The following is an 18,429-nucleotide window of genomic DNA, read 5'->3' on the forward strand; positions in this document are numbered from 1 at the left end:
CTTTAACTCCTGAGCTCAAGCAATCCTCCTGCCTTGGTTTCCCAAAGTTCTGGGATTATAGGTGTGAGCCACCGCCCCTGGGCTTGGAATACGTTTTAATATTAAATTTAAATTTTGTAGAATATGGTTACGAGGTATGACAGGAGCTTTGAGAAAGAATCCAATAAAGTATTAATTTTTTCCCAAACTTTAAGGAGGCCACTTACAATTATTTCTAGTAATTTAAGAATTTGCTCTCTAGGGGATTCTAGTAAGCTTTTGTACATAAATGTAAAAGAGAGATGTTGTGGGTAGAATCATCTGTGGCCTGGAAGACTTATGGGAAGAAAGGAAAATTTTAAGGTGATTAAAAGGTCAAAATATTTAGCTTTCCAGACAAACATGCCACTAAATGAAATCTGTGAATGGTATGAACTCTGGGAGAAATCATATATGTAGATGTATAATGCATGTTATAGAAAGGTAAAAAAAAATAGTATTAAATTGCATGACTCTTTAAAACTTTAAGTTGCATTGAACAGCTTTTTAGTCTCACAAAATATACTTATTTTAGGAATATATTCATTTACTTATCAAACGACAAGTCACTTGAAACACTTTATAAAGAGACATTTATCATTGATGTAAAATAATTCCATTTGAGGCAAGAATATATCCATCTCCCTGATCTGATAAAGGTTAAACTAAAAAAAATTTATTAAGTTAAAATATCTTGAACTAAGTTTAATATAATAATTAATAGATTCTAAGATTAGTATAACTAATATATATAATGGATTTTTTAAAATCTTCTTAACTTAGACTTCATGTATATCCTAAAAAAGGAGAAGAGGACTTGGAAGCTTTAGGGGCGAGGGCGAGATTATCCCAAGTATATAACCTATGACAGGAACTCTCTTTAATATTTTAGGCTGTCATTAATTGCTAAGGCTTAATATACAAATCTTTAAGAGTGGCTCATTACTTTCCAATACGTTTTAATTCTTTCTTTGGGGTAATTCCTTATTCAATATGTAGTAGCTCCAACTGAGCTGGAGACTTCAGATATTTTGTCTTTGGCCTTTGAAACAGGATTTATATTAAATAAATTTCTTAAACTATTTTAGTTGTAGACAGTGTGACTTTTGAGGTCAGAGGCCACAATAATTTATCCTCACCAGAGTTGCTAATTTTGACTTTCTGTTTATTTTTTGTTAATGATGCTTTTAGTTTACTCATGTTAATTTTTTTTTTGGTAATGATGAGCTCTTGCATTTCTTCTGCTAGAGAGTAAAAATGTTCCTAGCTGGGTGTGGTGGCAGGTGCCTGTAATCCCAGCTACTTGGGAGGCTGAGGCAAGAGAATCGCTTGTACCGCAGGGGTGGAGTTTGCAGTGAGCTGAGATTGTGCCACTGCACTCCAGCCTGGGTGACAGAGAGAGAAAAAAAGTTTCAAGTGAGATGATTACCTGCTTTGTAAACCTTTCTCTTTGACCCAATTATTTATTACGTTGCTCAGTATTTAACTTTAAGGACAGAATTTGGTCAAATACATATGCAGTAATATCAATAGGTAATGGTAATCAAGATATTCAGGACATATTGGTAGGATATAAGGGTAAATCCCCCATTGTGGCATCTGGTTCAATATGTGAATTGCTGTTTTCCTGATTGCTGGAAAATAATTCTCATGTGCCCTATGACGTATAGAATATGGTTTGGTACTGTTGAGAGATGAGGAATTTTCATAATTTGAATGTAAATTTTACCATTGAATATTTCACATTTGTTTAGAACACAAGTCTTTTTTTTTTTTTTTGAGACGGAGTTATGCTCTTGTTGCCCAAGCTGGAGTGCAATGGCGCGATCTCGGCTCACCGCAACCTCCGCCTCCTGGGTTCAAGCAATTCTCCTGCCTCAGCCTCCCGAGTAGCTGGGACTACAGGCACGCGCCACCATGCCCAGCTAATTTTTTGTATTTTTAGTAGAGACGGGGTTTCACCATGTTGACCAGGATGGTCTAGATCCCTTGACCTTGTGATCTACCCATCTCAGCCTCCAAAGTGCTGGGATTATAGGTGTGAGCCACTGCGCCTGGCAGAACACAAGTCTTTAAACAAACAAACAGACTCCCTAGAAATAACAGGTCTTATGGTGAACTAAGTTTAGTAAATGTCTGTGTTACCACATTCTTGGAGATTTGTTTTTTTCAAGTTTCAGTTATTTATTAATCAGTGTAATCACCAATAGATTACATTAACATGATTTCATGCATTTAGAGAAGAAATATTTCCTGGTTCAGTGGAAAATTGTGCAGATGGCTTCTGGAAGACCTTCATTTTAAAGCAGCTTTACATTTCATTTAGAAATTTGGACGTTCTTTCTTCAGTTTGCTGTAATCCACATTCACTGAGTAGAACTTGTATTGATCATTGGGACCCAGTTTGTTCCAGGGCTCTGGGTTATTCTTTTTGTCCCAACAAACATCTGGATTGAACAATGCCAAACGCAAGAGATACAGGGTTGCTCCACCACCTTCAGCTCCAATAAATACAAAGAGGGGGATCAAGCTTGGATGCTTCTTGACCTGACCTAAGATGTGGCGGAGCATGTTTGCAGCAGAGACCTCCGATTGGAAAGAAGAAAATGAGCCCAGCCACCAGGCCCTGGACTAAGTAGTATCTGCCGGAGATTTGTAATGCATATTAACACAGTGAAAACTCTGAAAACTTGCCCCAGTAAATAAAAATATTGAAAGCTTCAGGAATCTGTCAAGTTCTTCCACAAAACATACGTATGCTTAGTAGTTTAATTTGAACACAGAACCTTTTAATTAAAATTTACTTTATATCCCTTATAGAACATTTTTATTTTGTGTAGTTGTGTATGCATTTGTTCAATTAGTGTACTGAATTTCCAGCCATGTAAATCATTGAGAGAGTGCTTTTGTGCTTGTGAGCCAGTAAACTGAAAGTACTCTCCAATTGTCCGTCCACTGGACCTCTGTATTTTGGTGAGTGTAGGAAAGTAATTTGTTTGAGGTGTTAGTTCATAGTCTGTTTGTACTGAGAAGTGTACATGACTGGGCCACACATCTACACAGAGAACACTAAAAGTCCAAACAAATGTGGAATGTAAGAATGAAAGCATGTTCACATTAGTTACCATTTAAAAAAAGTGTATCCCTCAAAGTTTTACCAGCAACAGGAAAAAACCTCCAGAAGAGAAAACAATGTTAATCACACAGCTTCTGGATTATTTGGATTGTTTCCATTCAGGAAACTGAAAAAAGAAAAAGTTCAACTAACTAGTTAACAACATCTTTCTAAGGGAAAACTATGCACTGATAAACTGAGGATTACAAATCAGTGGCTTCTTCTGGTGAAATATAGATATATGTACATTAATCTTAGGAAGTCCTTTATATCCTTTTGTGTTGAAGGGTCTATTTCTTGAGGTTTATTTAATCTGGATGATGTCAATGATTATTTGTACTTTTCATATTTTAGATTTATTTTATAGTTATCACCAGGACAACATTTTTACTTATAATCATCTGCTTTTTTAGCAGATATTTTAGAACTCAAATGGAAAGGAAAGAAAGATTAAAAGGACAATTACATGTGGTTAATGATAGGAGATAGAGGTAAACTTCAGGCTCTAATAAAGTTTAGCCAGGGTCATGATTTGTCCACAGTGAAGTCTCCTAAAAATATGATCCAAGTTGTTGAAGTCAAATTATTTTTAAAAGTTTGTTTTATGTTGGGTTGTGGTGGCTCACACCTGTAATTCCAGTGTTTTGGGAGGCTGAGGCAGGTGGATAGTTTGAGTCCAGGAGTTCGAGATCAGCCTGGGCAATATGGTGAAACTCTGTTTTTACAAAAAATACAAAAATTAGCTGGGCATAGTGGTGTGTGCATGTAGTCCCAGCTACACAGGAGGCTGAGGTGGGAGGATCATCTGAGCCCAAGTAGGTCAAGGATGCAATGAGCTGTGATCACACCACTGCACTCTAGCCTGGGCAACAGAGTGAGACCTTGTATCAGAAAAATAAAGTTTGTTTTCATATTTTAAACATAATGTATGTTTATGACAGAGAAACTAAAATCTCCAAATGTAAAAAAATGTGATTCTCCATTCAGAGATTCAAAGATAAGCACTCAATATGTTAGTATATTTCCTTTCAGTCTTTTTTCTGTGTATTTATTGCTAGCTTTATTTGGTTTCTCTATCTTTCTTGTGCTCTAATATGCCCTTCATGTTACTTAGAACATAAGCATTCTCCTATGTTATCGTAAACTTACAAACATGGCTCATTTTTCCATAATGTTCAAGTGGGCATGCAAATCATTAAGCAAATTGTAACTTTCCAATTAGAAATAAATTATTTATATGTATATTAATGTATAATATAAACATATATATGTAAAATTCACAAATCTCTTGGTTTTGTAGAAGCAGTTTACTAGAAAAAAATATGCAGAATATAAACATAGAGATGGAGCTTTGCTTGGGGTAAATAGATTGGAGAGGGCAAATGAACTCTTGTAGATTAGCAGAGCAAGTTGCTTTCGTTCCTAAATGCTTGTTTGTGTCCCAGGACTAATCTCAGTGCTCATTTGCTGCCATGTATCTTTCTGTTGCACTTACCCCACAGGCTATTTAATTTTATCGTCCTTCTCAAAGAAGGGCTTGTGTCTTCATTATTGAAACCCTGATGTCTAGCCCTGTGCTTGTATACAGTAGCTCTTTTCTCTTGGGTAAATGAATGAATGAATGGTTGAATGGAACTTTTCTTTCCTTTCTCCAGGCAGGTAGGATTTGGACTTAAATTTCTGCTGGGCAGCTGCTTTCACATTTTCCAGTGTGTAGATGCCACAGGTTTTTTTTTCTGGAATTTAATTTTTTTCTCTGCCCCAACTCTGAGAAAGATAATTGAGCTTAATTTCTCAAAAACTACTGAAGAAATTAACAAAACATGATGATGTCTACAGAGAAGATTGGGTATTTAAAATTCTATAACGTACTCTCTTGAACATCTCTCACTCTTTTGATGCACTAAACTTTTTATTAATTACTGCCACTTTTGTTAAGTTGAATTTTGACTTCGACTTAAATAAAAACAACAAATGGACCTGGAAGAGTTAGTAAACATTATACAGTTGTAGGAGAGACACTGAAATTAGCATGAGATTGATTTAGTGTTAGAAACTAAAGAAAGAAGACCCCCTGGTGATCTGTGTGTGTGTGGCGGGGGCGGCAGGGGGCGGGGAATGGGAGTGGATAGGTAAGCTCTTTATTTAGAACGGCAGGAGAAAGTGTGCTTGGGTGAGTTCCCTAGTGTCTGGGATATTAAACGTGGATGTGGATATGGATATCTATAAGCTATTGCTTTCTCTTTTTTTTTTTTTTTGAGACGGAGTTTTGCTCTTGTTACCCAGGCTGGAGTGCAATGGCGCGATCTCGGCTCACCGCAACCTCCGCCTCCTGGGTTCAGGCAATTCCACTGCCTCAGCCTCCTGAGTAGCTGGGATTACAGGCACGCGCCACTATGCCCAGCTAATTTTTTGTATTTTTCGTAGAGACGGGGTTTCACCATGTTACAGGATGGTCTCGATCTCTTGACCTCATGATCCCCCCCGCCTCGGCCTCCCAAAGTGCTGGGATTACAGGCTTGAGCCACCGCGCCCGGGCTTTTGCTTTCCCTTTTTAATGCAGATGTTTGAAAATACTAAAAGCTGTACTATGGCTAATGCTTGAAGCTGGCAAAAACAATTACCAAAATCATAAATTGTGATTTTATTCAAGTTATTAAGTGTAATTATTTAAGTGAGGTCTTCGTTGGATTAGAGCTAGGAGAGCTCAGCTTGCCAGAATCCTCTGGGATAGAATTGGGTCACTGGTGTAGAAAATGATGGGTTGATAGTGGCTGCTTTTGAGGCAATTGACCATTCCAAACGGACGTGCTTTTTTTCATTGTTTTGCTTCCTCTTTTCAGTTAAGTTTTTGCTCTTCTAAGTATTTTCTTTGTAAGAATAACTTCTTTCTTTCTTTCTTTCTTTCTTTCTTTCTTTCTTTCTTTCTTTCTCTCTTTCTCTCTCTCTCTTTCTTCTTTCTTTCTTTCTTTCTCTCTTTCTCTCCCTTCCTTCCTTCCTTCCTTCCTTCCTTCCTTCCTTCCTTCCTTCCTTCCTTCCTTCCTTCCTTCCTTCCTTCCTTCCTTCCTTCTTTTTTTTTTTTGAGACAAAGTTTCGCTGTTGTTACCCAGACTGGAGTGCAATGGCACGATCTCGGCTCACCGCAACCTCCGCCTTCTGGGTTCAAGCAATTCACCTGCCTCAGCCTCCCGAATAGCTGGGACTACAGGCGCACGCCACCATGCCCAGCAAATTTTTGTATTTTTAGTAGAGACGGGGTTTCACCTTGTTGACCAGGATGGTCTCGATCTCTTGACCTCGTGATCCACCCGCCTAGGCCTCCCAAAGTGCTGGGATTACAGGCCTGAGCCACCGCGCTCGGCCAAGAATAACTTATTTCTAACAAAGCATACAAAATGCTTCTTAAAGAAATCCTGATTTAAACAAGTTTTCTGAGAAGTTAGGTAGCTTGATCAAGTCTACACCTTCTAGTAAATTGGTAGAGACAGCAGCACAGCTGGATCAATCCAGGCAATAAAATCTGCGATTTTGGCCACAGTATTATGCATGTTCTCTTGCAGTTTCCTAAAATGCCTTTGAAAGAAATGAAATATTCATTTATTTTACAGTTATCTTCCCTGAAGTTTTCAAATCCCCTAGGAATTAGTGCCCAGGATTGCAGTTAAGGATACAATATCAAGCCTGTCAATAAGAGGACCCAACTGGACGTCATGAAGGGAAAGAGGAAAGTCTTGTTAATATAAATTTTCTAACTTCTCCTCAGCCAAGAAGTTGGGAATAATTCCAATGAGAGGTTCATAGTTGTCCTGTTCTTAGGCAAAAGTGTAAGAGATTTACTTCTCCCTACAAATATTTTCTTTCAATCCCTTTCATTCTTCGCATAGGTATCTCAAGACCTTAGTTGATGGCTTTAGGGTGTTGCCACCACCAAGAGTATTTGCATTTTAATGAAAGATTTTAAAAGAACTGAAAGCTTAAAGACTGAAAGCAATAAATCTCTATTGGTGGAATTTGAGGCCATGTGATAGATTGGGCAGGTGATGTCTGTGGTGAAAGGAGCCCATGGAGTCTATTCCTATCACAGCGTGAATTCAAGTTTTCCTACTTAGTAGCCTCACTTCTGCTTCCCGAGTGAGGGTTGTGGGGACAATTCCTGTGGCCAGAATAATAAAGTACTCCTAAGTAGTTTGAGTTTGTTTAAAAGTAAAACAAGTTAAAGGGCTATACATTTCAAACCTTTTAACTTCCTTTTTCTTTCCCCCTTTTCTGTAGCATCTTGCTTGAGATGTCCCGAAACCTCTATTCTTTTTTCTCTGGGCTTGAAATGTATATTTAGTATTATGTTTAGATTTAGAGTTTCAAACTCTCTTTGTGCCTGACTTTCCATTTCTTGCAAAGTTTATGACCCCTGGAATTGATATGGTAGGATACTTGAGGAATTTGGGAAAAACGGCTTTAAAAATAGGGTTAATTTTTTTCCTACATATAGTGTAGCAGAAACTGAGATACATTTTAAGGCCACACAGACATATTTTGTACAATTTCTGTCATGTAGCTGTGGTAGATAAACAAATAATTCGATTATTGCAATCAGTGAGGGAAAAATTATAGGTTCACCATGTGCTATCATAAAGCACAGGAAAAACACTAATTTGAAGTGGATCCTAAGAAGGGTAATAAAGTTTAGGCAGGTTAGTCAGGGAAAACGGGAAAAAGGATGGGTTGACATAGAAAAGGGCTTTGATGGCAAAGGAGGCGGCATCTTTAAAGACAGTGTAATAGGAGACCAGAGTCACTCAGGAAACTGTTAAGAAATTCAGTAGGGCCAAATATAAGCAATGAATGCAGGAATAAAAGCGTGAAATTGGAAAAGTAGGCAGGGACCAAGTATTGAAATGGCCTTGGTGCCATGTCAAGGATTGTGAACCCAGTAGGGAACCATTGATATCTTTAAGCCAGTGGAAAGCAAGGTCAGATTTGCACTTTATAAAAATCCTTCTGGAATTAGCATGGAGAGTTGTTTACACTCTGGACTCTAGGCTCTGGAGTGGGACAAAGTTGCATGTCGGTCTTGGAAGAGTTTGGAAAGCTGTAACCATGTACAAGAAATGAGGGATTAATCTGGAAGGTAGGAGTGGGGACATAGAAGAGAAAATAGATTAGAAAGATATCCTCAGAAAGACAATATTTTGAACATACAAAAGAAGGAAAAGACACAGATGACTCCTACATTTTTGGCTTAGTCAGTTAGATTCCATTTCGCTGAACCAGGGGAAGCAAAGTAGGTCTATTAATGGGGCAAATGCTGAGTTCAGATTTAGACAAGCTGACTCTTAGATTATTATAGAACATCGAAGCAGAGATTTCCAGCACATAAGCATTAATCTGTCTGAATCCCAGGAGAAAGATGTGGCCTATAGATGTATATTTAGCCCTTAGTCCTTGGCATCTACCTGATGCTGCTAGAAGAGATCACTCAAGGAAAATGGATACTACCAGAGGGCTGCTGATTGACCTCAGACAAGTTACAAGAGTTAGAAAGCCAACTGAGAATGATGAGCAATCATGAGAAAGTAATCACAAAAGAAAGTAGCTTGAGAGATACTTCAAGAACAATAATCATGACAATATCCCTATTGGTTAACAAAACAGAAAAGCAAACAGTCTTGCTCTTTTCCCAATGCCCTCCAGGTTCTAGCCCCAGGAAATAACTCTGATGGTCTCTGTCACGGTTCCTCTGCCTATTTAACTCCTTTTCAGCTCATTTGAAACAGTCCTGTATATCCATACATTTTTCATGCTTTCATTTCTTTCTCGCATTCTCACTGGAGTGTAATTTTCTTTCATTCTTTTCTTCTCCATGTTTAACTGTCCTTCAGAATTCTCTTCTACTGTTCCCACTGCCTTCTTCCTTCCCGTGACATGGGAGTATCATCATCCATCCTAACTTCCAATTAGTATTCAGATTGCAACTTTCTTATGGGATTTAGCACATTACAATTTGCACCATAGTTGTTTATGCGCCAGATTCTTCCCCTTTGGCAAGAATGCGAACTTCTGAAGTCTAAGAACCCATTCTCCTAAATTAGCCTCCATAGTGCACCTCTTTGAAAACAGCAGGTACTTAATAATTATTTGTTCAATGACCACATACATTACCTACCTGCATTAAAGAGATAGGATCTTTGAATATTCTGATAAGTCTAGGGATCTCAGCCAAGGCAAAACATGAAAATGCTTATTTATGAGGCTGTATCTGTTAGTTTTGGTATATCTAGGCAGATTTCGTCTGGATAAATGATGGGAGAGCATTTTGTAAAAGCACATTTATGATACAGAGGCAAAAAGTGAAAACACAATGCTGCTAAAACTTTGTTTTCAAAAATTGTAATATTATATACTTTAGGTTGTTTTCTTTTAATGATAGTAAATAACTGTCTCCACCTCTGCTTTTATAATCGTAATAATTAAACTTCTGCAGTGGGCATGTAAAGTACAAGTACCGCTAAAACACAAATACAAAGTATTTTTATTTATCCTAAAGGTAGATATGAGGTGCTACACTGGCAGTCCCCTAATGATATCCTACAAATAATCCTAGGCCTTTCAAATATATTTAAGTATATTAAATGTAAGGCAACTTAGTGGGGGATGTTCACTTAAAGAGAATAAGGGTTAAATGATAACTTGACTTATCTTTTAAATGACAAAAAATAAAGAAATTGCAAGACCTTTTCACACATTAGATATGTATTGTCATTTATCATCTAGATATCAGGCTAGCAGTGCGAAGTAATAAAACATATCATCGAAAAATGTGCTATAGGTCTGAATCACTCTTTCATTCCACCTCCCAGCTAACTGTAGTATTAAATCAAACAAGCAGAACATTTCCTTAGGCAGCCATTGCCTTTTAATTTCCTGAAGAACCTTAAAATATCATTCATTACAAGTACTACACATATTTGGTTTTTAAAAGTCTCATAAATCAATAGCAGGCTGACTGTAATAATTATTACAAGTTAGTGCATAATTTTCGTGCTGAAGGCTGCATGCAGAACTTTAGCATATGCAAACGAGGCAATTCAAACTGTGTATAGATATTAATATGAAGAAGCAGGTAACGAGGTGCAGGCTATGAATTATGCATCAGGAGTGGCTGATCTTCAATGAGGAAAATGAATTCAGCATGTAATCTAATTAGTGATGGAAGTCTATTACATCTAACTGCAAAAGCAACCGTCCTTGAAACAAATTTATTTACAGTCCATGTTACCACTTGAAACAACTTTGAAATGATGTGTAAGACAACAGCTTAATTGTAAAAATTTTTTGTTTGTTTGTTTCAGTTCTAGACCTGGAAGGCCTCCTAAGAGGACTCAAAGTGTCACCTCCCCAGAGAACTCTCACATCATGCCACATTCTGTCCCTGGTCTCATGTCTCCTGGGATAATTCCACCAACAGGTAAGACTGCTACTCACTTATGCCAAAAAATATTAAAAATCAGCCAATGTCATAGCTTTTATATATACCGGTGGTTACACTGATATTTACACACATCAATTATATTTTGTGCACTCTAAGATAATGTTACTGTGATAATTCATTTCAAAACTGCATTCGGATTGCCATCTTTCCTTTATTTAAAATAAAATAAAAGCTTAACTAAGCACAACTCTAGCAGTTATTTTAATTAATCATATCACAAATATCAAACATGAAATTATTATTCCTATTTTCTTATTAAGGAATCAAAGTTCAGAGAAAATCAGTGACTTTCTCAAGGTCAATCAACTGATAGCTGTCAGTGGTTATTCAAACCCTGGTCTTTGGATTTTAAACTTGTTTAACATTCCAGAAATTGATAGACATGCATTCAAACAAAAGACGTAACCATATTGAATAGAAATGTCTGGTAATTTTTCTCAAACTAATATGTTTCTATTAGAACCATTTGAAGAAGGTTTACTTCTAGAATTTTGAAAATGTTTAAGTAAAAGAATGGTCTTGACTGCATAAGCTCCATACCCTAAACAAATTTTATAATGTACTAGAACAAAATTAATTCATTTGATTTCGACCACCTGAATGGGTTCATTAATTATTTCATTTATGTAAACATATGTTTGCCCATCTTTATTGTTTCATCAGGAAATGTTATCAGTATTTTATTTTTCTTTGTAACATTTGTCTTTCCGTGTGTTCTAATCTAATCTAATAAATATAATCATGGAGTAATCTTATTTCATATTTAATATTTGAGTAGAAGCTTCTTGACATGAATGACTGTCTCTAACTCATCTTTATTTTTGCCATAATGTCTAAACAGTTCATTCACCTTTGTGCATACTTAACAAAAACCATTGAGTTGAATTTTTAGCTATTTCAGCTATTTGCTCATTTTATATATTTAATATTTTTCTTCAGCAAGGCACCAAGGACTTTTTTTTATTATTATTTGTTTATTTATTTATTTTGAGACTGAGTATCCCTCCGTCTCCCAGGCTGGAGTGCAGTGGCGTGATCTTGGCTCACTGCAACCTCCACCTCCAGGGTTTAAGTGATTCTCTTGCCTCAGCCTCCCAAGCAGCTGGAATTATAGGTACATGCCACCATGCCCAGCTAATTTTTTGTATTTTTAGTAGAGCTGGGGTTTCACCTTGTTAGGCAGGATGGTCTTGGTCTCCTGACCTGGTGATCTACCTGCCTTAGCCTGCCGAAGTGCTGGAATTACAGGTATGAGCCACTGTGCCTGGAAGAATTTTTATTTTTATTTTGTTTTTTAAGGCAGAGTGTCACTCTGTTATCCAGGCTGTAGTGCAGTGGCTCAATCATTGCTCACTTCAGCCTTGACCTCCTGGGCTCAAGAGATCCTCCCACCTCAGCCTTCTGAGTGGCTGGAACCACAGACACAGGCTACCATGCCTGGTTAATTTTTGTATTTTTTTTTCCAGAGATGGGGGTTTCTTCATGTTGCTCCGTCAGGTCTTGAACTCTTGGACTCAAGTGATCCATCTGCCTTGACCTCCCAAAGTGCTGGGGTTACAGTCATAAACCACCATACATACCCAGCCACCAAAGATTTTTAATAGTAAATACTTGAAATTTCCATGAAAATGTTTTTGTACTAATTTTGTGCATGAAAAAAAGAGATATAGAAAAATGAAATCAATAGCTGAAAATTGCCCCATTACAAGGCAGGTATCATCATTTCAATTTGTTAAGTTAGTCATGTTTTTCACGTAACTGTATGCTACTGCCTGATATTCCAATTCCAGTGTGAGATTTGAAAAAATCAGATAGGTAGTACTTTGTTAAGCCTTATTTATATTTAACTGAATGATAAAAAGATTTCTGTTTAGAAAATTTGGGATTTGGGAATGATATAGAAAATCTTTTATAGTACATATGAAAATCTTAACCTGTCACGTTTTTTAGCTCAAGTGTAAAATAAAAAAAAGACCTCAGAGTCTTTGTGACATGATTAACCACTCAATGAACCATGTTTCTGATTTTCTATTTAAATAACCATTTTAATAATAATTTTTCTGTATTTGGCAAGCTTGTGTTGACTCTAGGTTGTTGCTTATTCACAGTTATAGGAGAAAAAATATATTCTAGATTGTGTTCATAGGGAAGATTTGGTTCCAAATTGTCTGCCCGTATTTAATCTTTTAAGATGAAGATGATATACTTCATTACTAAAGCAATGACTAAATGAGATGATACCATCAAAATGTAAATAGCAACACCTCACCAAATTAACACCATCAAGCAACTTTGGGGTAAGTAGAGTTTCTAAATAAAGGAAGGTCATATTCCAAAGTCCCAAGTGAAAATATTAAATTATTTTTGAAAGAACTCTTTTTGAAATACATTACGTACTTCCTGGCTTAGTGAACAGAGACGCCAAAGATATTTTCAATTTGACTCACCTTAATGATCTTTCATTTGTTTTAAAATAAACAAAATGATCTAATCATTTTGTTTATTTCAGTCAGTATGTCTTTCTTCTCATTTTACTTTTATTCTTTCCTATATGTTTCGGACCCGAAAAGCTTATTAAGCATTATACTAAAAAAGATCTTAAGCAGCCTTATTCTAGAGAAGAATGAAGAAATGGAGGATCATTAGGAGAATAAACTGGATTAGAAAGAGGGTGTTAGGCTGGGCCTGGGTTTCAGGCCTATCATCTCAGCATTTTGGGAGGCTGAGGCAGGAGGATTGCCTGAAGCTAGGAATTCCAGACCAGCCTGGGCAACATAGCAAGGTTTAGCCTCTACCAAAAATTAAAAAAAAAAAAAAAAAAATTAGCTGGGCGTGGTGGCCTGTGCCTGTAGTCCCAGCTACTGAGGTGGTTGAAGCAGGAGGAGCACTTGAGTTTGGGAGATGCAGGTTCTAGTGAGCTGTGATTGTACCACTGCACTCAAGTCTGGGAGAGAGAGAAAGAAAAGAAGGAAGGAAGGAGGGAAGGGAAAAAAGAAGGGAAAGGGGAAGGAAGAAGGAAAGGAGGAAGGGAAGGGAGGGAGAGAGAGAGCGGGTGGGATAGAAAGAAAGGAAGGGGGGGAGAGAGGAAGAAAATGAAGGAGAGAGAGAGAAAAAGAAGAAAGGAAAGAAAGAAGGAGAGAAAGAAAGACAGAAAAAGAGAAAGGAAGGCAGGATTGAAGGAAGGAAGGAAGGTAGGAAAGGAGGAGGAAGGATTAGTTTTTTAGAACAGGGTATGTGAGCCAGTAGGAAGGAAGGAAGGGAGGAAGGAAGGGAAGAAAAAAAGACTATTTTTTAAAAAATGTTTTTTTCCAGTCTTAATATTAAGTATTTAGGTATCTATACTTGAAACAAAAACGAAAAGCCAAGAAAACAACAAGCATTGAGATTGCTTTTGGAAATTTGATGTGTTATTTTGGCTGCTTGAGTGGGCTTGTGTGTAACCCTAGAAGGGGCGTGGGCAGATGGTGATAATTTCTGAAAGTTATGGTTGTCACTGGATGCCATAGCAACCAGAAGTTGAAGTTAATGAAAGAAAGAAAGTTCTTTGTAGAGTCACACAAGGCAATACCTCCTGCTGTGGTCACTACATTTATTTTGACTGGGCACTTGTCATAAATCATTTCTGATAATAACCACCAGTTTGGAATAATTCATCCTAGCAACAGACTTCCGGTAACATTCATACTTTTTATAAAATGATGTCTATTTACAATTAAGAAAGGAGTTATTTAGGAATTCAAAATATTCCCCTCTTGTTCAGGAATGCAATTGGGATAGTGTATTTGCCAGCTTTCTGATTTTAAGTCAGCATGCAAATTAATTTTGAAATACAATTTTTATACAAATATTAAGAATTAATTGAATCCCAAGTATTTGCCTTTGACATATAAAACATTATTTAATATCTTTTTAAAAAATACATTCAAATTAAATGAATGAATGATTTATAGTTTTATGTCTTGGATATGTCTTTTCTCTCATTGTGATCTTGTACACATGTAGCTAATATGAATTCAGTGTAAGGAAAGCAATAATACACACATACCTTATGCTAAAATGCAAGAATTTATACCTTGCAAATGTATCGTTTTGGAAAAAATACTGGACCTAGGTAATATTAATCCAGAGTTAATCTCATGAAACTTTCTTATCTTTAAAACATTTAAAGAAAAATGATCTCGTTTTTGGATATTTAATCCAAAAACATATTTCAAATTTAATGTTCTTTTTTCCTACTAAATATTAGTAAACAGCAACAATATCTAAACAACCTCTTTTGTAATATCAGCATTACTAATAGTTTAAATCCATTAAACAGATCAGAAGTTTGAGACCAGCCTGGCCAACCCTGTTGTGAAACCCTGTCTCTAGTAAAAATACAAAAATTAGCCGGGCGTGGTGATGGGCACCTGTAATCCCAGTTACTTGGGAGACTGAGGCAGGAGAATTGCCTGAACCCAGGAGGCACCTGGGCAGCAGAGTAAGACTCCTTCTTAAAACAAAAAACAAAAAACACCTATGCCTTGTATGTTGAGAAACTGGTTATAATAAATGCTCTGTATTTAACTGGGACACTCAGAAGTAAGGAGAATTTGTGAGTTCATAAAGAGAAAAATGCACAAGTCAAACAGCCACAAATGGTTTGTCTTCACTAATAAATTAAATATAACAATATACTGCACACCTTATCTGAAGAATAAATCTGATATAAACTATTTAAACACGTGATGCTTATACAATAGGATTGTATGTGTTTTCACATCTTTATATATTTATATAGGGAACATTTGTGAGGTTTGATAACTAGACATTTTGTTGAGGGTAGCACATTAAACCTATAACTACTTAATCCTTGTTCCCTTTGTATTTTTCTTGAAGAGAAAAATTAAATGATATGTCTTCCTTTTTTTTTTTTACTTTTTGGAAGGCCAACCTAAACATTAGACTTCATCATGCAATTTATTTAGTTTCAAACTTGAATGCAGCACTCTATTAGTTTCCTGTGCCTGCCATAACCTATTACCACAAGCTTAGTGGCAAAACCGCAATTTATACTCCCAGAGTTCTGGAGGCTGCAAGTCCAAAATCAGCATCACTGGGCTGCAATCATGGTGTCAGCAGGGTACTCCCCCCAGAGGCTCTCCAGGAGTATCCAGTCCTTGCCTCTTTGAGCATCTGGGAGCTGTAGGCATTTCTTGGTTTTGTGGCTGCCTGGCTCCAATTTCTGTCTCCGTGGTAATGTTTCCTTCGTGTGTGTGTGTGTGTGTGTGTGTGTAAAATCTCCCTCTGACTCTCTTGTAAGGATACTTGTGATTGTATTTAGGCCACATTAGATAATGCAGGATAATCTCCCTATCTTAAGATCCTTAACATAATCACATCTGCAAAGAACTTTTTTTCCATGCAAAGTAGCATTCACAGCTTTCCTGAATTAGGACATGGGCGTGATTTTGGAGGCCATTGGTGGCCTAACGCATCCAGCAAGTTTCTAGGATAAGTACTATGAGAAGTTCAAGTGGGGTGTGGTAGACACGTGCACAAACGTAGCCTCTGGAAGATTTTGGCCTATTTTGTTCACTTTGGTATCCCTGGTGTGTAGAATATTGCCTGGCACAGAGCAGATATTCAAACTAAATATTTGTTCAATGAATATGGCTGATAAATGTTTAGTAAAGGATTTCTGAGAGGAATTATTATGCCTTACAATTACAGATTTAAACAGTGGTGTGTAAATGTAGCTTCTAAAATCCCATTAAGCACAGTTAGGCTCCAGATTAAAGATGCAGTGTCTAGAGCCTAATGGAGGTATACTGAGTATATGGAAGGCATTATTTGTTTGTTTATAGGTTATGATGGTTATATTTAAACATAATCATCAACAGTTGATAGAATTTATATCTTTAAATTGATGCTCTAGAGAAGTGATATTTATAGAAATAACATAGCAGCATAGAACATATAACTCTTTACGATTCCTGTATATACAGGTATATATATCTACATTTGTATTATATTATATAATCCTTAAAGATTAGAATTTTCAATGTAACCCCAGTATCTTGATGTATAATTAATTTAATACATGAAATATATTCCTTAATTTAACTGAACATAAATACAGCTCTTGTTATGATGAACTACATAAGAAATATATTTACTTCTTTTTTTCCTATATTATAACAGAGTACTTCTGTTAAATCACAATATGCCCCAGGTCTGTTACTACCATAGATATTCATAAAAATATTTTCTTTCTAATTTCATAGAGCAATGATCTGTTATTTTTAGATGTAATTAAATAACCACATATTACCAGACTTCTGGACAGTCTTCATCTACTTAATCTAGAAAAAAATTACCATACTCTCTTCCCTAATTTATTTCTCTCTTCCAAATTTCTGTTGAGTTCTGTAGTCTCATATGCCTACACTGGTCTGTATTAAGAATTACAATCTGCTTACACTTCTCTCAGTAGATTTACTGTAATGAAGTTGCTAATGTCCCTAACTGACTAATTGCAAGGTATTATTTGCTTCCTTTTAGTAATATGATGGCTACCTCTACAAGGTGTTTATTTACATTAAGAAAAGCAAATCAGATTTTCAAAGTCAACTTTTGATGGTGATAATGGCTATTGTATAGATTACCTGGGGCTCTGTAGCTTTGCACGTATCCATTTGTGAAATTCTTAGTGTTCTAATCCCTTGGTTACATAATGGATGCGCCACCTGTCATCTTTTATTGCTCGATATAATGTTTTGGCCAGTAGGAGGTGCTGCTATAATCTTCCATCCCTTCCTAACCAAGAAATGTGAGAAACACAAATATTGTTTATTTTAATGCAAAACAAGATAAACAGTATATATTTTTTCATCTCTCTCTTTGATAGGCTTTCCCCTCTGAGGCTAACCTCAAAGCTTCAACTCTGTCCCTTAATCATGTGCTATAGGTTAGTTATTACAGATTTAACCATAAAATGTTGGAACTTTTAAAGTTTTCTACATGCTTTTTGGAAATAAGTTTCACAACTTTACTCTGTCCTTTGTAAAGGTGTAAAATTTCTATGAAAGTGTTGGCAGGAACACTTTTTAGAGAAATTGGCAAGAGCCAGAAAGATCATAGAGTTTATAAAATCTTGCAATTTGTGTCCCAAAATATTTATTACCCTATTCATTCATTAACTTAATACCTGATTTAAACATATTCTGCATGAAAAATGATGAAGAATTTTATTCGACTCTGCAACCATTTAAATCAACTTTGTGGTACAATGTTAGAAAGTGCTAATATAACCTTTGGAAAGTGCTAATATAAACCTAAGCCTAATAAACAGGAGTATAAAGTCCAGATAAAAGGAAACAGCTACTACTTTGCTCTAAACTGTAGATGGTGTCTGGAATATTATGTCTAGTCATGGCACCAAAGTTTTTTGTAAGACATTGACTAACTCATGAGCATTAAGAGAACAGTCATGCTGATTGCGATTTGGAAATGACGGTAATGTTTAGTCTTAAGAAGACTTAGAAAAAACCTTAAAGTGGATGATACAATAGAATCATATTGTGCACTTCTAAGGACAGAAATCTAAATAATAGACTGAAATTGCAGAGAGGTCTACATTGGCTTTCATAAGAAAGAGCCTTGCTGTATGAAGAACTGTCGGAAAGTGGAATGGATTACTAATAAAACCTCAATTTTTCCTTCTGACAGAAATGTTCAAGAGAATATTGAGATGAAAAGTTGTCAGCCATGGTTTTTCTATTTAATTTCTTCAATAGGCTATATTGTTTATGGTAGGAAACAATAC

The 18,429-nt window shown here is 36.2% G+C and overlaps 1 protein-coding gene and 1 pseudogene across 4 annotated transcripts in view; one reads left to right on the forward strand and one right to left on the reverse strand.

Moving 5' to 3' along the window:
- The window catches only part of DACH1 (dachshund family transcription factor 1), a 428,780-nt gene that overhangs the window by 175,347 nt on the left and 235,004 nt on the right, over positions 1-18,429 (forward strand). For all 4 annotated transcript variants that reach the window (XM_035296525.3, XM_035296528.3, XM_008984114.5 and 1 more), the window contains exon 2: positions 10,483-10,598. In XM_035296525.3, coding sequence (XP_035152416.1) covers positions 10,483-10,598 — 116 coding nt within the window. The remainder of the gene's footprint in view (positions 1-10,482; positions 10,599-18,429) is intronic.
- On the reverse strand, positions 2,326-2,665 carry LOC108591145 (cytochrome c oxidase subunit NDUFA4 pseudogene; annotated as a pseudogene).

Source organism: Callithrix jacchus, chromosome 1 (genome assembly GCF_049354715.1).
Source record: "Callithrix jacchus isolate 240 chromosome 1, calJac240_pri, whole genome shotgun sequence".
NCBI lineage: Eukaryota > Metazoa > Chordata > Mammalia > Primates > Cebidae > Callithrix > Callithrix jacchus.